Source organism: Mobula hypostoma, chromosome 17, assembly GCF_963921235.1.
Source record: "Mobula hypostoma chromosome 17, sMobHyp1.1, whole genome shotgun sequence".
Taxonomy (NCBI): domain Eukaryota; kingdom Metazoa; phylum Chordata; class Chondrichthyes; order Myliobatiformes; family Myliobatidae; genus Mobula; species Mobula hypostoma.
Genome location: NC_086113.1, coordinates 19,278,636 through 19,304,705, shown reverse-complemented (window position 1 = coordinate 19,304,705; position 26,070 = coordinate 19,278,636). Strand labels below are relative to the sequence as shown.

General features: G+C 38.1%; 1 protein-coding gene across 6 annotated transcripts in view; it reads right to left on the bottom strand.

Annotated features, from left to right (window-relative positions):
* The window catches only part of LOC134357872 (triple functional domain protein), a 345,138-nt gene that overhangs the window by 184,826 nt on the left and 134,242 nt on the right, over positions 1–26,070 (bottom strand). For all 6 annotated transcript variants that reach the window (XM_063069603.1, XM_063069602.1, XM_063069598.1 and 3 more), the window contains exons 6-10: positions 21,112–21,234; positions 13,818–14,009; positions 9,924–10,055; positions 6,994–7,224; positions 3,254–3,376 (exon numbers count right to left, since the gene is read on the bottom strand). In XM_063069603.1, the coding sequence (XP_062925673.1) occupies positions 3,254–3,376; positions 6,994–7,224; positions 9,924–10,055; positions 13,818–14,009; positions 21,112–21,234 (801 nt within the window). The remainder of the gene's footprint in view (positions 1–3,253; positions 3,377–6,993; positions 7,225–9,923; positions 10,056–13,817; positions 14,010–21,111; positions 21,235–26,070) is intronic.

The following is a 26,070-nucleotide window of genomic DNA, read 5'->3' as shown; positions in this document are numbered from 1 at the left end:
TCAGGACCATTCAAAGGCAATCAAATCCACTTCATGGTTGTATTTCCTGACACTGTCCCAGATTTAGGTGAGTTCTTATAATTACATTGAAGAAGACGCCCATAAAAGCCTATTTGTGCGTTTGAGGCCCATACCATTCACAATTAATACATTCCCTCTATAATATTGTGTAACTGCAAACTGACATCAATTGGAATTTCTATGTCACAGTAAGCACATAATACAAATGGAAAATAGTAACATAATTCCTCAAAGTGCACTGTGTAGAAAATTATATTTATCAATTAGTCTTCAGAGAACTTTGTCATGCTTAAAATGTTACTGTATAAAATTTAATATCTGGCCAACAATCAGTAAAAGCTTCCACAAGCAGTCAACTTCAACAGGAAGAGGAAAATTAGAGGGGAAAAGTAAGGTCCAAAGCAAAATGGAATCATTAATGTTTAGGGTTGTTGGAATTAACAGAGGGAAGGAACACAGAATTGTCTTCAACTAAGTCCAAAGCCTGAACTAAATCATAAAACAAGGTTAAAATCAAAATCTGGTCGATATTAAATATATGGTGCATATTTGAGAACTTAAAACAATATTAGTTATGAGATGAGGAAATTTTTATCGCACAAATCATGTTCTAGAGCTCTCTGTATAAAAAAGTGGGGCAGGCAATAACCGTCATCTCATTTAGAAAGTACCTAGCAGAGCTCAAATTGGGTCATGCCTAAACAGCTACTCACTGCAAACTCAGAAGTGAGACGAAATTGAAGAGTTTCTTCAGCTGGCATGGACACAATGTAAAAAAGGTGTCTTCTTCTAACGTTCCATAAACTCACCCCTTCTTATTGTAAATAAATGCACCCAATTAGATTTTAAAATGAGATTTAAGATGTTCTATCGTAAGATTTTAAGCATTGCAAATTGGTTATGAGATCTAAGATACAAATGCTTTGTGATACCTAAAAATCCTTGTTGATACTGTTTTGGATCATGTCTCGCTCTAAAACACTCTTTATATTTCATCCCAATTTCAATTTTAGAGGGAGTTTTATTCCTTCAGATTATCAACCTGACTTTATCACCTGAGTAATTATTTGAAACCAGAAATTTTGTCTGTGGAGTAAAAAGAAACGATGGGTACATTTATTCTGATGTGAATTTGCATTAAAGTGGGAGGTAAACCAATTGATTTTTTTTGGTAATTTATTTTTTATTGAAGTTCATCATCAAACAAAACTTTCCATAAGATATATTTCAGATACTGTACGTACAGTATATATCATAGTCATATTTGTCACAAATGTAAAAAAATCACTCCCTACTTTGTACATAGTTTTCTTCTTTTGATTGTTCTTTCTTTCCTCTCCTTTCTATAAGTGTAAACCAATTGATTTAGAATAGATGAGTGCAATTTATAGTACCTCTGGGATAAAGATACAAAGCTATGACTAAAAACACAAACTTCTGGAGGAACTCAGCAAGTCAGGCAGCATTTATTAAAGGGAATAAATGGTCGACGTTTCAGGCCAAGACCCTTCATCTGGTCTCACTTATTACCTGCTGGCTTGTACTCCTTCCCTTTTCCCACCTATTTATTCTGGATGTAAGGTCAAAGCCCAAAACGTCACCTGTTTATTCCCCTCCATAGATGCTGCCCAGTTTGCTGAGCTCCTCCAGCATTGTGTGTGTGTGTGAGTGTTGCTCTAGATTTCCAGCATCTGCAAAAGTTTTTGTGGCAATGACTGAAAATATAGAATTATTACTTGCTCTGAAATCAAGTAGAACATTTTTGTGTTTTTAGTGTTTAAGTATTTTTGTTAGCAGTTTTCACTGTGAGCATAATTTGAGCATTAAATAGCTTTAAAAGTTTAAAAGTTTTATTTAGTATTCTAATCAACTATATATGCCAGATTTTGAATAATGAGAAGAGCATAATGACAGGTTAACATTTATATTACCTTTACTCTTTATTCTGCAAATTTGCACAAACACTATCAAAGTAACAGTGACTATGAAGTGCATAAAATTAAATTTTGCTAGGGTGGAGAAGGCATCAAATATTGTTGAAAACTATTTCTTGAACTCAAATGAAACAAAACTAAAATTTAGCAATAAAATTAACTAATGCTTTAAAAATATCACCAATGAAATATAAACATATTTAGCAGGAAATAACGTAAAGCAAATTGACATAACATGAGGAATCTCAATCATGTTAAGAAAATGTGCAAAATAAAAGTACCATTGCACTTTGCCTCACAGATCTTCAATAGTCTTATAGAATCTAAAGAAATACTAAATCTGTGCTACTTACATAAGACTAACCATTTCAAAATATTTAATTGGAGATTATGCACTTAACAACCTCAAGCTTTCAAAATTTGAAAATTCACAACAGGAATGTAATTCCAAAAAAAAATCTAGAAAATCAGAAATGAAACAGCTACTTATCAATACCCCAAGAAAATTCATTTTTGGTTTCAGATATGGTTAAGCAAACATGTACTCTTTAACATTGCAATCAATCACTAACATGAAAGTTGAAAAGGACAGAACTGCTTATGTTAGAAACCCAAAATAAAAACATTGCAAATGCTATGGATTGATATCCTTTCATCAGATCGGGGAAAACTTAAGAAGCATGGGGGAGGGGTGGGGACTAATGATATAGTGAAAACCAAGTGGAAGTGTAATGCGTATAGTAGTGATGTTGGATAAGAGGGTGATAGAGTCTTGTTAACTACTGATTTGTAGAAAGGAGAGTTAAATAGGAGATGAATATAGACAAAGGAGAGAGAGAAAAGTTTATCATTGCAGAAACTGTGAAATATAGAACATGACACTTGCTGGAAACCAGTAAGAATGCTGGAAATATCCAGTTGATTGAGCAGTATCTATGAAGCATGAAAAAACTGAGTTAATGTTACAGGTCTATGACATCATCAGAAATGAACAGCTTTGAAATAAAACAGAAAGGTTGTTTATCTGAAATTACTTGATTCCTTGTTGGGTCCTGAGGCCGTAATGACATTGGTTGCAAGAAGAGATTCATGTTTCTTCAGCTAAGCTGGGACTTCAATGGATACTGCTAAGAAACCAAAGATAGAGGGCAGAATGGGAGTAGGATGGGGAATTTAAGTGACATGGAACTGGAAACTCAGGATTATCCTAGTAAACAGGACCCTAACGAACAAACAGATAATTGTACATTTTAAAAAATTTACCTCTTCACCTCTCAGTCTACATGAGCGTAGCTCACCTGTGCAACTTCTTCAAAATCTTCATGCCGTTTTTGCAAAGCCCTGGCTCTATGGAGTGATTTTCCTACTCCAGTGTGCTTACTGAGAAAAGCCTCTCCATGATTTTCAATCCAGTCCAACACCTGAAACATTTAATGAACGCACACTAAGGAATGCACTTCCAGATATTCTGACCAAACCCACAGTCACAATACGAATTTCAGCCATGATCAATATATTTCCAATGTTTCTAATGCATGCAGCCATTGATCAAGACAAAGAATATTATCAGTTAGATGCTTCTTCTTTCACAACTGTTGACATTTTTTGAACTGTCACAATGAAGATGTAAAAATATTGCCTAGGAAATAACAATTTACATGACTACTGTGGCCTTAGCATTGGAAAAAGCCCCCAGATTAGTTTAGACTTGATTGTGATCAGATTTTTTTGTTTCATTCCTTCCAGCAAAAAAAAAATCATGTTTTTAAAATTAAAACACTTAGCAATTATTTACCTTAATTCACTTCAGAAACTTCTTGTCAAGGAACTCCCACCGAGGAATTGAGTGAGGAGTTCTTTGATGTTGAAAGGATACATTATTCAAACACCATATTAGACTTGAAGGGGAATCTAAATCTAATATAGTGCTGGGTTTACATAATGCACTGCACCCAAGTTAATGTTCATTTGTATGTCATCTAAAGTCTTTGGTGGTGAGGTTTCAGGTTTGGGAGCCTATTATAAAATATGAGGCAAGTAACTCCACTGCATGCCACACATAGTGCACATTGTAGCCATTGTGCACCAGTGGTAAAGGAAGTGTATGTCTAAGACTGTGGGTGAATTGCATCTTGCTGGGTCCTCCATGGTGACAAGCTTGCAAAGTTCCAGGGAGAGGGAAAAGTGCTTCCTTACCCTCTGAGCTTAAATCTTACAGATTGTGGAAAGAACTTGTGGAATCTAAATTCAAAATTCAAAGAAAATTTATTATTGAGGTACATGTATGTCACCATATACAATCCCGAGATTTTTCCTTGAAGGCATACTCAATAAATCCATACAGAACCACTGAAAGACCACATCAACTGGGCATTCAACCATTGTGGAAAAGACAACAAACTGGGCAAATATAAAAACAAAGAAATAATAATAGTAATAAAAAACAAGCAATAAATATCAAGAACATGAGATGCATGAAGAGTCCTTGAAAGTGAGTCTATAGATTGTGGGAACATTTCAATGATGGGACAAATAAAGTTGAGTACGGTTATCCTCTTTGGCTCAAGAGTCTGATGGCTGAGGGATAATAACTGTTCCTGAACCTTGTGCTGTGAGTTCTGAAGCTCCTGAACTTTCTTTCTGATGGCAGCAGTGAGAAGAGAGCATGGCCTGGATGGTGGGGGTCCTTGATGATGGATGCTGCTTTGCTGTGACAATGCTCCATGTAGATGTGCTCGATGTTGGAGAGGGTTTTACCTGTGATGGACTGGACCATATCCACTATTTGTAGGATTATTCATCCAAGAGAACTAGTGTTTCCATACCAGGCTGTGATGCAGCCAATCAATATACTCTCCCCCGCACATCTATAGATGTTTGTAGCAGTTTTAAATACCATGCAAAATCTTCCCAAACTCCTAAGGAAGTAGAGGCGTTGCCATGCTTTCTTTGTAATTGCACTTAGGTGTAGGGCCCAGGAGAGGCTCAATAAAATGATAACACCTAGGAATTTAAAGGTGCTGATCCTCTCCACTTATGACCCTCAAATGAGGACTTGCTCTTGAGCCTCCTTGCTCCTTGGCCTTGCGGACATTGAGTAAAATTTTGTTACTCAATTTCAACAAAACCACTCAGCCAGATTTTCAATCCCCTCCTATATGCTGATTCATCACCACTGTTAATTTGGCCTAAGACAGTAGTGCCGTCAGCAAACTTGAAAATAGCACTGGAGCTGTGCGTAGCCACACAGTCAGAAGTGTGAAGCAAGTAGAGCAAGGTGTGAAAAGGCACATGACCATTGACCTGCTCATGTTGCCAATTCTTAATTCCTGGATATATTACAATTTTGGTGCTTAAGATTAGTTAATTCTTCAGTGTTCATGTCAGTTGTTGCTGTGTTAAATCTTTAGGTGATATGTATAGATTTGGAATTGGAATTGGTTTCTTATTGTCACATGTACTGTGATACAGTGAAAAGCTTGTCTTGCATATTGTTCATACATATCAGAACATTAAAACATAGAAAATAGAACACAGCACATTACAGGCCCTTCAGTCCACAAAGTTGTGCCAATCATGTAACCTACTCTAGAAACTGCCTAGGATTTCCCTTCCGCATTGCCAAGAGCCTCACCATTAATACTTCTGTCTTCAAATTTGATCTATCGAAATAAACCTCTCCACACTTATCTGGTTGAACTCCATCTGCCACTTCTGAGCCCCTATCGATAGCGTGCTGTAAATTCTGACAACCCTCCAGACTATCCACAACACCCCGAACCTTATCAGCAAACTTACTAACCCACCCTTCTACTTCCTCATCCAGGTCATTTATAAAAATCACAAAGAGGAAGGGCCCCAGAACAGATCCCTGCAGAACATCCATGGTCACCGACCTCCATGCAGAATACGAACCAACTACAACCAAACTGCACAATGCATTGAGGCAGAACATGGTAAAACAATAACAAATCAGAATAAAATGTAACAGCTACAGAGAAAGTTCAGTGCAGCTAAACAATGCGATGAAAGAACATAACAAGGTAGACTGTGAGGTCAAGAGTATTAGGAACCATTTAATAGTCATACTTAGTAAGGCAGAAGCTGTCCTTGAGCTTGGTGGTACATGACTTCAGGCTTTTATAACTTCTAACTAATGGGAGCAGACGGGGTCTTTGATTATGGCAATTGTACTAAGGAAGCAAGAAATGTAGACAGAGTTCAAGGAGAGAAGGAGGGTTCCTGTGATGTGCTGAACTGAGCTCAAAATTCTCTGCAGTTTCATGCAGTCATGTGCAAAGCAGCTACCAAACCAAGCTGTTATACATCCAGATATCTTGCCTTCTACGGTGTGTTAATAAAAGTTAGTAAATGCCAATGAGGACACGCTAAATATCTCAAGCCTCATGAGGCAGCAGGGTCATTGGTAAACTTTCTTGTCTGGGGCCATTATTGATATTCACTCCTAGGAACTTGACACTCTCAACCTTATTAACCTCAACACGACTGATGTAGACAGGAGTATGTACACCGCATCCCTTCCTGAAGTTGGAATTAGCTAATCTCAATTACACACAGATTAGAGCTTTGTGTCAGTAATATTCAATTTGAATCTGCCTCACATGCAGTATGCTTGATCTGCAACAACTGTCAGAAATGAAATGCAACCCGTTCCTCAATTCTTAGTTTACTTTAAAATGGGATTTGTGCTCTCAAGGACAGCCTGAGAAGATGGATGTGAACTGTCACTTTAAATAATTGAAAATGTGGAATCAACAGTTGTGGTTTTCAACAAAGAGGAAAGAAACAATCAATCCCTGTAAAGATTCAAGTACATATCAGTACTTAACCAGTCCTCAATGCACATATTCCTCCTTATTAACTGTTGGAAATAGTTGACTTATTTGTATAAATAAAAACTGTCATGCAAGAACCAAAATATATTGGAGCTGAAAATAATATTCAATCCTTTAACTGAGATTAGTAAATCCTGTCTGTTAGTTTTACATCAAGATACTAATAAAATTTTGGCATTCACCTGATGTACATCTTGTTGAAATACACAAAGCTGGAGTCGCTGGTGAAGTCGAACCTTTCGGTGCTGCCAGATATTTTCCAACTGTCGCTGATGGTGCAGGACCTCATGAATAATATCCAACACATGGTGAACAGCCTTTGAGTAATTGGCTGTTGCCATTAGTGAGTCAGCACTCCCTGGGGTCAGAGGGCGCTGGAGTTTATCCAGCAGAACCTTCCCATCTTGACTCACCTGCACAAGACATTTTGAATGTAAATCATAACTAAAATTGTAAATATAAGCTCACTTTAAGTTAAAGGGAACTAAATTATAGGTCACTGAACATTCATTTATTCCTCATGATTTTTACCTATTCATTTGCCCTTTATACTAAGCTTTAAAGGAACAACAGCATCATTTCTCTTCCTCTTCTCATGACCTTGCTTATTAAGGTCTTAAGAAGAGGAGGGACTACTGACAACTAATTCAACCCCAAACAGCATGTGAAGCCAAAGGAGAACTTAGTGTGAGTGATCAGACTTGCAAACAGAACTGCGTTTTTAAAAAGATTTAAAGGAGAAAATGGTAGAGACATTGTGGGTTTAAAAAAAATCAGAGTACAATCTAGCTAGCTAATAAATATTTACAAAAAGTGGGGCATCAAGACAGTGATAGATCAGTCAAAGAAATAAAAGGTTTGCAAATTGTTCTGAAGGAAAGCAGTACAAAACATAACAGATTAAATACAAAATATGAAAGGCTGAGGAAAGCGAACCTACAACCAAAACGTTTTAAGCAACACACATAAAAGTTGCTGGTGAACGCAGCAGGCCAGGCAGCATCTCTAGGAAAAGGTGCAGTCGACGTTTCAGGCCGAGACCCTTCGTCAGGACTAACTGAAGGAAGAGTGAGTAAGGGCACTTACTCACTCTTCCTTCAGTTAGTCCTGACGAAGGGTCTCGGCCTGAAATGTCGACTGCACCTCTTCCTAGAGATGCTGCCTGGCCTGCTGCGTTCACCAGCAATTTTTATGTGTGTTGCTTGAATTTCCAGCATCTGCAGAATTCCTGTTGTTTACCAAAACGTTTTAGTAAGGATACTGACAAGAATTGTACAGGGCACAATATGGGAATAAAAATATCCCTGAACTGAGGTGTGCATCAGATAAAAGCTTATCAACAAATATTTTTGATTTTGGTTTTGGGGAAAGTTTGGCCTAACCTAGCCTGGACACTAACAAATTACTCAAATGAAGTTAATGACATAAAACAGGGTTTGTACAATAGAAACAGAATACAAATGAAATATGCTCAACTGAGGCAGAATCCGTGAAGGGAAAAAATGAAGTCATTTCCTGCTGTAGGGGTGGTAGAAACAAAACTAATCAGTGCCTTGAAATGGAAAGTGGACAGGCACGAATTAAATAATTTGAAGGACTTCGGAGAATGGCAGGGGACGAGGATAGGTAGGACTGCTCTACTGGAAGAAGCAAAGGCTTAGTGGCCCAATGACCTTCTCTGCTGGGAAAATTATCTATGAATCTTAAGTTGTTTCCAAGGTTCAGTGAACACATTTTAGTAGGCAGCATGGTACCACACAGATTAGCATAGCACTATTACAGCAACAGCAATCTGGGTTTAATTCCACTGCTGTCTATAAAGAGTATGCACATTCTCCCCGTAACACGTTTTTCTCCAAGTGCTCTGGTTTCCTCCCACATTCCAAGGATGTACATTAGTAGGTTAATTGGTCACGAGTTGTAATTGGGTGGCACAGGGTTATTGAGCTAGAAGAGCCTTTAACAGTGCTGTATCTCGAAATAAAATAAAACCAAAAGCATTGCTTTCTCTAGAGATACTGCCTGACTGTTGTTTCAGCTTATAGCAACAGAATACTTTTCCCCTTCCAATATTTCAAGCTCTGGTTTGTAAAGGAGGCAGCAGCTGTATACTTTAAATTAATTCTACTCAGAATTTTAAAAATTAGGACAAGCACAGGATGCAGGTTAGCTACAATACCCTCAACAGCTGAATCAGCTATAGTTTCTAATGGTGTTTCTTCATTCAAAACAGGTACTTGAGTCTGAGCAATCACATGAAATGTGAATATTATAAAGTAACAGAAAATGAAAAAAAAATTCTAAGCAATTCATCCTAGTGTTCATTATTTTAATTCATGTTCTGATCACTTTCACTAATTTTATAAATCTTCGCAAATACACGAATGGGAAAGATTCACCTATCAGGTCATAAATAATATTTATTTTTCCCCATTATAAAAAGGATAAACAGCATGAATAATAAACAAAAAATTCAAAAAAGAAGAGCTTCAGGAAAGTAGAGACTTGAACATTTCAGGAAAAAACTCTCAAAAACTATCGGGTTTTACCCAGGTTCCTTTTTGTGTCAACAGAGCAAAACCTCCGTAAAAATACTTGTCCTGCAATAATGATGGAAAAGACCAGATGAATATTAACCCTGATTAGGATGTACAAAATACCAAGAAATTTGGATATAGCTAGATCCAAACTAGTACTTCCACTTTTATGGTAATTTTAAAATATTTTCTCAGGCTTTTGTGATATTTTCTTTGTCTTTGAATGCATGGTAACAGCATCAAAAAATTAACATCAGGAAATTTTAAAACATCTTTTCAAATGTGATTTTTAAAAAATATTTTATGCCTATTGTGCATAAATGACGTTAATCATTCAAGATTCCCTGTATAAGAACTTCATCAAAAAAAATCCCTATTTCCTGTTTGCTTATGCTGATGTTCTTTGTTTCTTTTTGTATTTTATTGCTAATGAAATATTCCCTTGCTAATAAATTGTTCCAGAAAACCGTTTATGTTGTTGTTTGTCATGGTGTCAACAAAACCTGCCTTAAAGGTATCCGAAATTGATTCCTGTATCCTGTATCTTGTCATTTGTTCTGCATTACTTCACTTACCTCAGAGTATGCCAACGTTATTTGTTCATATAAACCTTGGTGATGATGAATGGAGTCTTCCAGATCCTGCAGCTCTGAGGGAAGATCCACTTCTCCACAGGCCTTACACCAAGAATCCACATTACTCATATACTGGAAATAAAAATCCACAGTCAACAATAGAAAACTTCAGCTGACTTTGGTCTCAAAATCTTTTGACTAACTTGGTCTGAAAACTTTTACGACTGACTGCATAACTTGCATATAATTAGGCTTTACACAAATTGACTTTAGGTACAATATATTAAGTGTAGTTTAAAACAAGGTTCCTTAAGGTTTTTATAGCCAGGGGTGGTACTGGGGATAAGCTCCCACTACCTATTAAATGTTCCCAATGGCGTGCATCTCAAATGGCATCACCAAGTTCAACTCCCGGTCTACATGTGTGGCTCAGCTACTAAGCCCAGAGGAACCGTTTCTACCGACAGAAGAAGGGGCGAAGGCAGGCTACTGGCGCCTTAAAACCAGATGGGGCTCGTCAGCCATAATTGGCAGCTCATCTAGAGTCATGTAGAATTTGTAGTCCATGAACATAATACCACAAAAATAAGGAATTTCAAAAAAATTATTATTTTCTGTTTACACAGGATGTACAAAAGAAAATCAGCCCAGTAGGCCTGATCAATTCATGCTGACTTAACTCCTGTTCCTCCCTCATCTAATTCTATTAGTGGAACCCACTATTCCCTTCTCCCTTGTATGCCTCACCTCAAATGCACTAAATTACTGTTCAGCCATTCTCACATCCTTATCACTGCTCAAGTGTTGCTTCTGAATCTCGAAGTAAATTTCTTAGTGACTACCTTATACTGATGGCCTCTACTTATGTTCTTTTCACATGGATATACTTTGACTTGTTTGTTCATAGCACCACCATTTGAGAGCAATCCAGCCAGACTTACTTTCACCCATACCTCAAAGTCCTTTCTTTCCAACTATTTATCTGCTTTTTTGAATGCTACCATTGAAACTGTCACCACTGCTTCTATTTGCCATGCATACCAGACCCTAACCATTCTCTTTGTAAAAATGTTGTTGCACATGTTAGTTTTGGTTGCTTTTGTAATGACCTTTACTATGTTGCCCCTAATTCTTGACACCTTCACTGATAACAAAAAACAGTTCCCTCTCCCTCTCTCGATGCTCACATCATCAGCTTCATTTAAGCAAAATCTTCCGCATCCTCTCTAAAGACTTCATCTATCATTGAGTACAGCGGCCAAACCTGGACACAATACTCTAATTGTGGCTGAACTCGTGTTTGATAAAGGTTTGTCATTATTTCCTTGCTCTTGTACTCTGATAAAAAAAAATCCCACATGCTTAACTAGTACCTCAGCTTGCCTTGTCTGTATCAAAATGCCTCAGTTCATCTGGGTTAATTTCAGTTCTGAAATGGACCTGGACGTCTAGCTGATCATCCTCATTCTCCAGACTTTAATCTTAATCTCGGCAACAACGCACCTCATCAAAAAAGGCCTTTCTTTGTCCGTAGTGAATCCCTATCTCTATCGCTCTCTGATGTTTCTCCTCCTCCTCCACCCCGCCCCCCATGAACAGCTCAGACATCCATAGGGCAAGATCTTTCCTCTGACGACAGAACCCAGGGTCCCTCTTGTTGCTGACTGTCCTAATGACCTAATTTGGAATTGTGTACAAATTTAGAAATTTTATTTTTAATTTCAGGCGCTAAAGTGTTCATGTCAATTGTAAGCAGCAGTGATTTTCAGGGAACATAATTACTTAATTTTTCTCATTGCAAAGAGCTACCCCTTAATCTCGGCTTTTTGTCTGAAGTACACCTAGATCTAGATTCCAATGCACACTACACCAACAGCAGAACAAAAGCACTTTCAAACTGACAATGGACAAATTTAAAACTGATTATATAAAATAATCTTTATACCAAAAGAGAGTAAATTGGAAGGAGCTTCCAGGTTAGCTAGCGGAAAATGATAGAAGTATTTCATAAATAAGTCAACCAAATAGCACATCCAAAATGTGATCGAGCCAGTCTTCCAATGTTTAATGCCATTTGGCACATTTGTACAGTATTAATGTAATTTTTTGCTGCACTGCCAAATTAAGCTCACAGGGATGATTGTGTTTAATTTAGTTAGCTCATTGTGATTCACTTAATTATTAACGCAAGTAGCATGGATTTTAGCAATAGCAACAAATTAGCAAACTGGACTTCCGAGTCAAATAAAGTAAATCCTTATAATTAGCAGCAGCAACAATGATGGGGTACTAATGTAAAATCCTTTCAGTGCAGAATAAAACACTAGAGGACGAGGGCTGTTTCTTTACTGATATCATGACATTAATTTACAGATTACCATGATGTTGCTCACAATATGTCAAGTCATTCAATTTTTCGAAGGACAGAAAAACATTGTTTTATATTTAGCAATATTAAGCTCACACAATAGGTCAATTCTAGTAATTAACAATTAATTATTTCTGATACTCCTAGAGTACTGAGTGTCTGCTGTACTGTTAGTGGTACCACCTTTCAAATAAGACAATAAACCAAAGATTTGTTTGACCTCCGAAAGATTCCGTGATTCCATTTCACAGAAAAGCAGAGGAGTTATTATCTCTAGCAACCTGACCTGTATTTGTTTCTCAAACAGTACGACTGAAAGAAAAATAAAATCTTCAAGGTCAAAAAAGAAAACAATAGGAAATAACAAAAAATATAAGAAGCAGTTATTTTATGATTAATTTGTAAAACCTGTATGCTTCAGATATACATAGTTAGGCATTTTATGAATAAAATTAAAACAATGACCAAAATTTTACAGAAACTGAGTTGATCTCTCCTAGAGTATCTTCAAAAAACAATATTTTTGATGTTTACTGGTTAAACCATGTACGATCCTTTTGAAGGAAGTTATTCTCTACTATAGCCACTGAAGTGGACTGCTGAAGACTGGAAATTATTTCAGACAATTATAAGAAATGAACCATTTGCAAGGAGTCACACTAGCCTGGTGTCTATCAACTTCAGTAATACACCAAAACAATCCCAATGTGCTAGTTGTAGCAAATATGCTACAAAGAAAATATTCATAGGAAAAAGCATAAAAATAAAATATCAGTATTACTTGTGAGTGACTTTCTACATCAACAGCTACTGGTGTAACACCCTGGGAAAGGTTTCACTGCTAATGTAATGGTTTTTCTGTAGCAGCAGTGTTTGGGTTATGGCTACTTTGGAACGTGCGCTGTCTAACGAAGGGAGAGTTTTTTTTCTTGTTGTGTGCCTGAGACTAAGGTGATCTGGGTTTTTGTTCAGCGAGAGATGAAGAGAGAAGCCATGAAAAAGGAAAGGTCGTAGACACCAGGACGGAGTGGGGCCGGGAGTTGACGAAGCCCGGGGGGAAATCGATGGAAGACCAACGGAAGGGAAACCGTGAGCTCCAACGTGCACATTGGGCTGTTTCATTAAAATGAGCCTTTTTCTTTTTGGTTTTTTTTACTAATCCTTTAGTCAAATTAAAAATTAAAAAGCTAAATCGTTTAATTGCATATGGTGCACTGTCTGTCATTTCATGGTACTGATTGGTAACGGGGGAACAGATCACACAGCATCCACACAACAAGAGTTTTTGCACCTCAGATTCCACAAGTTGGCGGGGCCAGAGACTGTCTTCCCTAGACTAACGCTGCCGGCCAAACCTGAGGTTTACACTGGAACTTTGAAACAGAAACAGTAATTGCTGTGGATATTTATCAGGTCAGGAAGAGAAACGGAGCCAACATTCCAGGTTCAGAAGGGTCTCCACCCTGAAACATTGATTGTTTCTCTTCCCACAGATGCAACCTGACCCCGGTTGAACATTTACTCACCTGCTCAGCTTTCTGATGGAAAACAGCAGACATGTCAAGCAAGGTACTTCGCTCATCTAGTGCTGCTGCAAATGCCTTCCACTCCAGATCCAGCTGACTGGCAATCTGCTTGATTTGCTGGGATGCATAATGGTTAGATTCCAATAAACGATTGGCCACTGACATGATGCGGTTGATATTTACATATACATTCTGTAGAAAAGCAAAAAAGAACAAACAACTTGTCAGACAACACTGTGATTTACTCAACATTCACTAAAAGCCCAATCTAACAACAATGGCTTAGCCAGCTCCATTGGTAAAAATGTACTAAGCTGCTTTTGATGATAAAAATTGAAACATTCTGTATCCTTGCTTCCCTCATTCTATCCCCCTTATCGCCCACCATTGCTGTTGAAAACTAACTAATTTTCTTCTCTTTCCAAGTTCTGAAACTGAATTGTTAATTGTGTCTCTCTCCACACATGCTGCCTGACCTGCCGAGTGCTTCCAGCATTTTTTGTTGTTACTAAGTCACAGGTCTGAGTGGTGCAGTCTGAGAAGTCTGGGTGACTCAGTGAAATACATTTTGTGGAGAATACACACTAGGCTAAGATTTCCCCGTGTGTGACAGTGATGAAAACAATGAATATTTCACCCATTAACTGGCTACTTCCTGAATGGGTTGAGCATCTTGCTTCAACCTCATTGAAGTATATCATCTTACCTGTGACCTCTGCCTCGTAGACGAGAAAATGATTTAGAACTGCCGAGAGGTGAGCAACTTGGCACTGAATACCCATCTTCCTACTTGCCTTTGTGGCTACAGCATCCATGAGGCAGCTCCAGTTAATGTTCTGGTTAATAATGACCCCTAGGTATTGATGCTGGGAGATGACAATGCCACCAAATAACTAGGTTCCATGATTTCTTTTGGAATGGCCTTTGCTTGCCTTCTGTACGGCACAGTTGTGACTTATCACCTATCATCCCATGTGTGAATGTGGTTTGAGCTATACTGTCTGCATGCATAGATTGCTCTTAGGAGATGCTAATAGAATTGAACTTAAATTCCCTACCTCCAACTTTACCATGGCGAGAAGACCATTGATGAAACAGCTAAAGACTTCTAACCAATAATACCCAGGTATTGAGATGATCTCCAATAACCACAATGTCTTTCCTTTGTGCTAGGTAACTCCAGCCTGTGGAGAGTTTCTTCCTTGATTTCAATTTCATCAAGGCAATTTGAACGCCACTTTATTAGATGTTGCACTGGAGTTAAGAGCAGTCACCTTCAGCTTTCATCCAGAAACTAAGCATTTTTGTCCACATTTGGACAAGACTTGTATTCAATTCCTGGTACTGAGGAACAGAGTGCTCTTGGCAAACCTCAATACTGAGAATCATTGAAGCAAGTAAACATCAGTTGATGAAACAAGTACCTTCCATCACTTTGCTGGTAGGTGATAGTGTGCTTATAGGGTGCTAATCAGTTTGATCAGATTTATCCATCCTGATACTTGGACAAATTTCCCCGTTGTCCAGCAGATGCCAGTGTTGTATCTGCACTGGAACTGCTTGGGTATATACACAGCTAGATCAGGAGCACACATTTTCAACACCATACAAAAACCAAAAAATATATGAAAACTCAGGAATTAACTTAACAGATAAAGCAACATTTGTGAAAAGAGAAAAAGAGTTAAGACTGATGGTCAATAATCTTTCAACAGAACTAAGAAAGGTTAGACACTGGCAAGTTTTATGCTACACTGAAGAGGCAAAGCGAGGCTAACGAGAAAAAATGTCTGTGATATGGTGCAGACAAAAATATGCTGCCCACTGTTAGAGGTGAAAGCATGTTTAGTTGTCCAAAGGTGGGCAAAATGGCAGAAAAACAGATGAGATAGAAAATAAACACTACAGGGACTAACTACTACAGAACACAGAACTGGGTGTTGTCAGTTTTCATGTGGAAGCTCATGTATTTGCAAGTTGTTTACATTTAAGGGGAATATGCAAATGAGATAGATAGATAGATAGGTCCTTGGAGAAGTACATAGATAATGAAGTTGCAGGCAGGTGGAAGACTGATCAATTTGTGAAAAAGGCTACAGAAATGTAAAAGATGGGAAGTTGCAGCTTGGCATCATCACAATTAATACCAACATAAACACATTTTCAACGCTACTCAGAAGCCAGCCAGCTGATTCACTAATATTTTCTCCTGTAATTGTAAGGAAATGACAAGGCTAGTACCTGACACCACAATAACTTGCTTTATTTCAGTTTTAAAAAAAACAGAACTCTTGTTGCCTAACATTTTATAAACCCAAAAGACAATAGAATAGATGATTAAAAGCTCATCTAAAACTGTGGATCCTCAGAAGGGTCACTGGAACAGGAGAGCTGGAAAAGTAGTTTTGGTTGGGGTCATGTAATTGAGTTTATGAATAACTTGGTTCAGCTAAAGAAACTGGGTTAAGTAGAGATCAAAATTAATCACAATCTCCCAAAATAACTAATATATTGAATGGCACATTCCTCTGGTCCAAGATACACAACCTGGCAATATATTCAGTTTCTTTTCCCTCATATCCGGCTCCGCGTTTCCAGCAGTTTTTGTTTTCCCAGCAGTGTGTTATTTCCTCCACTTGTCTTCCCATCACACTACTTCCCCTTTCCTTCCATTCAGTAGGTAATAATTTCTGGCCTGTAGCTTCACAGAGACCAAAAGCCCTGAGGCTCATGTCGATTAATCTCGACTAATCTCAAATATTCAATTCCATTAGCAGTCGACATTCAAGACTGATGAAGGATCTCGGCCTGAAGCATCAACTGCTTACTCTTTTCCAAGGATTAAACCATTCAGCCCCTTCAAAGCAGCTTGTCCATGCAACAAGAACATGATTGATTTTTCTACTATTTTCCTGCAATATTCCCATACCCTTCAGACGGGCGGAGTGAAGTCAAGATGGCGCTAAACGGCGACTCCTTTGCTTGCATCTTTGGAAACAGCTCTATTTCTATCTTTGATTTTTCTTCCTTTTCAAGGTTCTTTTTAAGACCCTGACCTGGAGCTACACTCTGACTTTGGTTCTTTGTGGGAATGGGACCTGCTCTCAGGGTCTCATGACTGGCCACTTTTTGATATCCCAAGGTCGTGGCCTGGAAGACGAGCATGCCTTCAGGGTGCCAGATTTTTGTGGCTCTGGAGACAGGCTGATTCTAGCTGGTGTCTGACTGAGGCATCGTGGGAGAACACGGAACATTGGGAGCAGCAGGACAGCTGCCATGGGTTGCGTGTCCAGAGAGCTGAGCCTTTCTGCGGCCGACTCTCTGGACGCAGAACTCAGAAAAGGCATTGCAACAGACTTTTAATATCATAAATCAGCGAGTTGTTTGTTATGTCTCCCCTCTCGCAGTGAAATGGGGATAACTCTTTTTCCCTTATTAGGGAGAGAAAGAGAGAATGAGCCTGTGGTATGCTGAATTACCGGGTGAACGAGTAGTCTTTGGGGTACTGCAAATCTATGTCTTTATTGATGCTTTGCTGCATGCTTGAGTGCTCGGCAGAGGGTGCTGATGCATTTTTGCTGGTGGGGGGTTTGTTGCCTTGCTGCTGCTTGTGTGTGGGAGGGGGAGGCTTTGGAGTTCTAATGTTTAACTGTCATTCATTCTTTGGGGCACTCCTCTGTTTTCAATGCTGTTTGTGAAGAAAAAGAATTTCAGGATGTATATTGTATACATTTCTCTGACAATTAATGTACATATTGCTCTGCGACGACACCAGTGCCAAGCTGTATGGGTCCTAATGCCCTTCCCTTGAACAACATCGGTGGCATGGAGAGGGGAGACTTGCAGCATGGGCAACTGCCAGTCTTCCATACAACCTTGCCCAGACCTGTATCCTGGAAAACTTCCAAGGCACAAATCCATGGTTTCATGAGACTAATGGATGCCTATAAATGTACCTATTGAACCTAGATTCCTGAAATATTCAGAAAGCTTTCAATCTCAATTTTGAACAAATACAGTATAATTCCCTAGGCTAAAGATTTTCACAGAATCAGAAATTACTTGTTATTTCAGCCCCAAATGCTCATTTCCTATTTTGAGAGTGTCAGTCTTTTGACTAGATTCCTCAGCCAAAGGGAATGTCCTTCCCATTATCTATCTCAGTGACGCATCTAAGAATTTTGTAGGTTTCAATGAGGTCATCTCTCTTTCTCTAAACTCTGCAGAAAAGAGGCCTAATCTGTTCAAAAGATAGTTCCACTTTCACAAGAAACATTTTGGTAATTTTCTATTGTATTTTCTCCATAACAGAAATATTTCTTTCTCTGTCAAAAGCCCAAGATTGGATACAGAACTCCAGGTGTGATTTCATCAAGACTGTACTTTGGGGCACTACAGTAGAGTAGTGGTTAGCGCGAAGCTATTACAGCTCGGGGCACTGGAGTTCAAAGTTCAATTTTGGCTTCATCTGTAAGAAAGGATGTATATCCTTCCCGTGTGTGTGTGTTTCTTCTGGGTATTCCAGTTTCCTCCAACAGTCCTTAGATGTTCCAGTTGGTAGATTAGCTGGTCATTGTAAACTGTCCTGTGATTAGGCTAGGCTTAAATTAGTGGGTTGCTGGGTGGCACAGGTCGTTGGGCCAGAAGGACCTGTTCCACAATGTATCTCTAAGTAAATAAATAGAATATAGAACATAGGTATCTACAGCACATTAGAGTCCCTTTGGCCCACAACTTAGTGCTGACCATGCAACCTACTCTAGAAACTACCTATAATTTCCCTTGCGCATAGCCCTCTATTTTTCTATGCTCTTGTACCAATAAACAGCAGGAACACACCTTTACTACATATTCAAATCCTCTGGCAGTAAGGACCCACATAACATTTGTTTCCTCATGTTAATTTTCAGTGACTAGTACATAAAAACAGCAAGGTTACATTGTACGCTACATCTATCCACACTGTAGTCCATCAATGCCTGAAATCGATGCCTGAAGTGCTCTGTGGTCAAGATCAGCAATCCCAGGTGTCGGGTCAGTTGAAGCCCCAAAGTAAAATCAATGACTGGCGAGGCCTGGGATCAAGGTGCAAGGTCAAATCTGTGATCAGAAAGTACTGGAGTCAGTACCCAGAGCTTGGTGAAGTCCAGAAGGCAAAGCCAAAGGTAGAAGTCCAGAGCTCAGTTGAGTCAGGAGGGAGAAACCCTGAAAGTGTGAAGACTGAAGTTGGTGATTCTAGAGATAAAGGCCCAAAGATCGAGTCTGCAAGTCTGGAGCAAGGACTGGAGGTTGAAGCCACAAGTCTGTAATTCTGTGAGTCCATGGCCCAGGATCTGAGGCCCAGATGTGGCATGTCCCTGGAGTGTAGTTCTGACCGTGTTTGAGGGAGAAGAGAGACCGAAGAGTTTTGTTTTGTTGTCGTCTTGTTTTGTTCTGTTGTTGCTGTTGCTTGTTTAATTTTTGCTGAACATTGTGGAGGCTACGTTGGTACTGGAATGTATGGCGACACTTGCAGCCCCAGCACATCCTTAGGTGTGTTGGTTGTTAACACAAATGATGCATTTCACTGTGTTTCGATGTGCATGTGATATATAAATGAATCTGAATAAATCTGAATCATCAATAATATACTTGCCCAGTTTGATTGGCTTGCTTATATATCCTTGATGCATCCTCATCACTCTTCACATTCTCTCTTAATATTATATCCTTTGGAAACTTGCAAACATTATATTCTTTCAGCCAAATTGTTGATATAAAATGTAAACAGTTGAGTGCCAAAGAAAGATCCCTGCCATAACCCATTACTAATAGCCTGCCAATCTGAGAGGGATCCATTTATTTTGTCTTCGGCAACAATGAGACAGTATTAACAGATGAGCTCAAGAAAAGCAGCTTCCAAAAATTTAATAGATTCCAGAATGCCTATCTCCACTATTTATAAGTTCTGAACTTGGCCCAGTCTGTTAAAGATCTCTAGTGTCCAGCAACAAGACTAATTAGCCAATTAGTTTAAATATTTATCATACACAGCAAAGCAGGAAGTAAAAAGCACAGATTATAATTTAGAACACAGTAATAATGAAATATTATGAAGAAACACATTCCAAAGTAATTCTACTCTTTCAAAATATTATTTTAAAATTACATCAAAATCTTGACAACTGACTCTATAACTTTAAAATTGTATTTTGCAATGGCAAAGACAACATACATTAAACAGAATAGTTTAGTACACATTCAAGAGCCAAAACATTTCCGTTTCAATAATATTCATTGCAAGAATAGTGTGACTAAAATTGTGGTTCCAGTGAAATCATTAGCTGTACACAAAGTGTTTCAACAACGCCTACAATCCCAAGTCCCTCAAAGCAGCACAGAACCACCGCAGCAACATCCATGTTGTGTTTGTATCTATCATGGGGATGGCATTAAGTGGCAATGGCTTTGCCATCATTACAACTGCAACTTCCAGCCCATTAATTAATCAAATAGTATATAGTTTGAGGATCATAAAAGAATCTAAAGATCAAGGTCAAAATAAATAATAGGACCCCTTCACCAATATCCAGAGGGAACTAATTCCTCAATAGAACAGTATTGCAAGCTACAGAAATGTCCTGTAAAGTTCGCAGAGTTAAATCTTAACACTGGCATATCACCTACTGCCAAAGAAAAAAATGACAATGACAGGCTCAGGAATGGAAAGAAAGAAAGAAAGAAATTTGAAGCAGCATGAGAGTAAATGTTTGGGTGAAAACAAAACAGAGAAGGTGGAGAGCTAAGAGAACAGAAGGTGAAAAGGATGGAACAAGAGAATCAGAAAGAGACTGGGAATTGGTGTTCAGCGAAAGAGGAAAAACTGGTGCTAGTAGAGGACACAGAGATTCAAGAGGGGTAGAAGAAACCAGATCACGTCAAATGGCATCAAGTGGAGAAGGAATGGGAGTCAGGAAGAAAGGAATGCGTTAAAGAAGATGTGAAAGATAAGGGCAAATCTCAAAGGGTTATGGCTACTTAATCACCCAAATATGTTAACATTTGAAACCATTACGTATTTGAGCATTAAAGGAATCACGGGATGTGTCAGAAAATGCATTAGGAAGAGGATCAACCATTACTTTATTTAAGGCTGACATAGGGTCATTGGATTGTATGGCTTGCAACTGCTTATTTAATTGTGATCTAAATTTTGAGAGAACCCAAGTAATAACAAGTCACATTTTATTCAAAGGTAAACCCAACAGTTTTTTAATGAATAATTATCTCACTGCCCCCATATTGAGGCACCTACCATGCAGTTCATTGCGAAATGATTGTGTTGTGTCTGAAGTTCCACTGCATGTTGATGAGTAGCTCCAATCTCCGTGTAGCTATTCAAAAAGAGGCCTTTGTTGTGAGAGATCCAATCAAACATCTGCAATAAAAATTGATTTACTAAACACACTGAACCTCAATCAGCTTCATCAAAGAAATTATTAACACAGCATGTGTTATGTAATTGTATTGCACATCAGTAGCTTGAAAGGGGTACAGCGTGCAAGACACAACATTTGAACTTAAAACTTCACCTCTTGTCAGCTTTATTCTGTCCTCTAAGAAAGATTGGTTTGAATAGCAACATGCATTTCATAATAAACATTCATCATTGAGCTGACTGCCATACTTCTCTGGTGAAAAATAGCAGAATCATTTGAAAATTTAAAGAGACATCTCCATCTAACAATCCATTTTCCCAGAAGAGTATAGCTGTTTATTAAATACAATAAATAAAATCAGAGGTACAATAATTTAATTAAATTTATGTCAAAAGTATGTATACCTGATGCGTGCATAACATTAACTGCATAAACAAGTCACAATAAAGAAAATCACTACTGCAAATTCCTGTAAGAGCACCTGCTGCTATGCTTAACACTGTAATAAAACAGCAGAATGGCAATCTTTTAGACACATGCAATGAGGCATTCTGGGAAATCAAATAGCAATAGGGTATATATAGTAAGGTTGCTAAAGAACGTTGATAAACAGAGGGACCATCGTTCCCTGAAAGTGGCAACATGGGTTGATAGGGTGGCACAGGTGGCTTGCCTCCATAGCTTGAAGCAGAGTTGGGATGTTATGCTGCAATTTTACAAAACACTGCTTTGACCACATGGTGTATTGCTTGCAGTTCTGGTTTCCACCCTACAGGAAGCTAATGAGTAATGAGATAAAGGTATAAATATAACAAGAGACATAGATAGGGATAGTCTGATCTTTTTCCCCCACTGTAGAGTTATTAAAAACAAGAGGGCACAGGTACAAGATGAGTGGAAGTAGTTTTAGACAGGACCTGAAGGGCATTATTTTTTAAAACATAGAAAATGATTGATATCTTGAATGCATGGCCAGAGGTGGTGGTGGAATCAGAGAAGATCAGAGGTACCTAGTCAGACGAATAGGAAGTAGGAACGGAACAATAAAGTCCTAATACAAGCAAATAAATTAGTGTAGATGGACAAAAATGGTTGGCATGGACATGGTGGGCAGAATGGCCTATTCCCGTGCGTAACGACCCTCACAGAAACATAGAATGATAGACACAGAAATGGGTCCTCTGTGCCCACCTCATCTATGCTGTGATGTCTATTTACACTAATCCTTTATGACCACAGTAGGGTCATATCATTCAACGCCTTTCCAAGATCTGTCTAAATTATATGATTTCATGATGTGAAACTGCATCAGCCTTGCTCGGATTGTAGCACCCTTGTTTAGAAAGATTGTGGATTTCAGAAAATAAAATTTGATGGTTTAATATAGTGCTGCTGTCTATTGATTACAATGCAAATTGTTACTTGATCAGGTGAACACTAAAATTTCATTAACATTAGCAGCAAGCAAGACTTATGACACCAGAAAAATACTACTGGATATTTTTCCTTTAATCACTCTATGATTGTAGACCAAGTAATAATGAACAGGAGTCACTAAACTGATTATAACAACTCTGTAAAAACATTTAATTAATATATTAGAATAAACTGGAGCAGTATGAGAGCTCTGCAAACAATAAGCTTGAATGTTTCATTAATAAACTGAGTGCTGGTTGGGAAGCAGATTATTATGACATTCGGTCAATTATTAAAGAAGACAGCAGGGTTTTCTTGGAGATGCTTAAGAAAGACTGAGAGGAATTTATTGTCATTTTCTAAAATGCTTGCCTCGAAGTTGTCCATTTTATCTCACCCCAGATGAGATGAAATATATAGTTCAGACACATTCTGAATTCATTAGTGGTTTATCTAAGTCAAATCAATCCTGTAATGGTGTATTTGAATTAAGAATAGGGGCAGAGTGCAGTTTCACATGTCTGTTCAACTAGCATTAGCTTATAGAAGATGACAAAGGAGACATCCAAATTCAGTGAATAACCAATTCTTCAAAAACAAAAATGTGTACCCATCCCAAATTTGGTACTTCAGGATTATCTTGATATGTATTCCAGGCCACAATTGAAGAGGACTATAGTTATCTGTAAGAGTGCGTGTTTCAAAAGTTCTTAAATGAACATATTATCACTGCTTTTGGGTACTATTTATGTCTCCAGGCCAAGGAAATCCACTTTTACAGGAAATTGCATATTAATTGAATTTTTGAAACCAAGGCCTGAAAAGGACCAATGATGCTAACATCTCCTGATTGGGAACTCCCAAGGAATCTTTAATACCTTTATTATACTAGTGTATCCCTCAGGTCAATTACTGCCCAATGGGGAATAGCAATGAACAATTAAGAGCTTTGAACCTTGTGTAAATTTTTACATGCCTTATTCTGAATATTGTGGGAAATATGATACAGTCATTAAGGTTGTTTTTATTAATCAGAAACAAATTTAGCAGATATGAAGTAATGACTTGGCAACAAGCATTGTGCTTAATGATCATATGCTAACTAAGTGTGAATAGATCATTGTACTTTTAAAATGTATATTAGATATTTGATGGTGCTGCAAATCCATTCCTAGCCATCAAATACTACTAATCAACCAACAATATTAGGAATAACAATAATAAAAGTCAGAACCTTATTTAAAATGGTAAATTTAAAAAACAGATTTGTATATTTATGGTTATGAGGCAATCGAAAAGAATTTGTATTGTACTATACCTTTTAAAATTTCAGTCACCCTAAATGGCTCAGGAGTAAAATGGATCAAAACATATTAACAATTCACTGCATAAAGTGCCATGTGGATTTTTATGCCACCTGAGAAATCAGATCAGCTATGTCTCTTGTCTGCAACTGAAATCATCTAGCACTTGGTACTACACTGCATTAAATTTGGCTCAAAACTCTTGAGTTAGACTTAAACAGAAAATTTCCTGTGGCAGTAGAGTTATCAAAGCAAATATCTAATAATGCTTAAAGACTTTATGTACAAGCTGCATGGTGTTATCTACTTAAAAAGACACATGATGATAGGTAAAAACTGACGCACGTTATTTTCTAAAGTTATCATCACTGCAGAATAGCCACTAACATAAGTAACCTTTCTTTCTCCCAAAGGTTGTGATATCTATGCAACTCTAGGGCTAAAGATAACTCCAAAAAAACTTGGGAGTGAGGGGAGAAATAGCATTATGTTTAACCCAATGGAAAGAGTGTGGACAGCGAAACGAGTGTGAGGTTGCAAGATAACAGGTTGCAGAGTTGGTTTACAATTTAATAATAAAAAGCCAAGAATAATCCCCTCTGGAAATTTACCTCTACCAAGTGCAATTTTGTGTAAAGTCAAACACATTAGAGAGTTGAAAGCATGGCTCAAAGAGCTGTCTGAAAGAAATGGGTTCTCCATAGGATACTAAAACCAATCAAAGGAACTGAATGTTCTTCCACAGGGTGAAGATACACTAAAACTGGGGCACTGCCAGTTTCCTGATGAATCAGCAGCTAATTTGTAAACATAACTGTACATACAGATCAATTCAATGGTTCATATGAATCAGAAAGTTCACGTGCAGGTGTACTGCAAGCAATCTGAAAGGTAATAGTGTATTAGGCATTCTTCTATGAAGTACAAAGAATAAAGTACAAAGTCCTGCTGCAGTTGTACAGGGCCTTGGTCCATATCTATGGCATAAACACTCTTATAAACACATTCTAGGAATAAGCATTTATCCCACAAGGCAGTGAGCAAGATTAGCCTATTCCTATTGGATTTAAGAGTAAGAGCTTAGTTTAATGAAAATAAAAGATTCAGGAAAGAGACCGACAAAACAGAAACTGAAAGACTTCTCTTAACCAAACAGGCTGAAGGTGGGGATATAGTCTGAGATGGATGCAGAGCCTACAAAGGCCAAGGAATTGACAGTGGGCTTCAGGAAGGGGAAGCTGGGAAAATACATACCAGTCCTCACTGCAGGGTCAGCAGTGGAAAGGATAAGCAGCTTCAAGTTCCTGGGCATCAACATCTCAAAGGATCTATTCTGGGCCTAACATATCGATACAATCACAAAGGAGGCTCGACAGTGGCTGTACTTCATCAGGAGTCACCAAAGACACCAGCAAATTTCCACAGATTTACAGTGAAGAGCATTCTCACTGGTTGTATCACCATCTGGTATAAAGGCAGCATTGCAAGAGGCTGCAAAGGGTTGTGAACTCAGCCAGCTCCATCACGGCCACAGCATTCCACAACATCAAGGACATCTTCAACAGGCAGTGCCTCTAGAAGGCATCATCCATAAATCATCCCTCAGCATCTGATACATGCCCTCCTGTCATTACTACTATCAAGGAGAAGGTTCAGAGGCCTGAGTGCCAACACTTAATGATTTAAGAACAGCTTCTTCTACTCTACCATCAGAATCCTGAATAGTCTATGAACACTTCATTGTTTTTCCACTTTCACAATATTTATTTATTGTAACTTAATAGTAGTTTTTAATGTCTTGCAACATACTGCTATCACAGAACAATAAATTTCATAATATACCTGATTTTTATCTATAGATATATTAAGATGCTCAGCAAAAATATGGAAGATCCCATATCATATGGGGGAAAAGTAATCTACTTTGGTTAAAAAAAAGAAAAATAGAGCAGTTATTTAGGAGGTGAGAGACTACAGAATTTTTAAGTGCAGAAGGCTCTTGTACACTCAACACAAAATTGAAAGTAAAATGGAATGCTAGACTTCATTAAAAAGGGAACGGAGTACATGAAGGGAGATTTTGATGAAACTTTACAGGGTACCGTTGAGACCAGG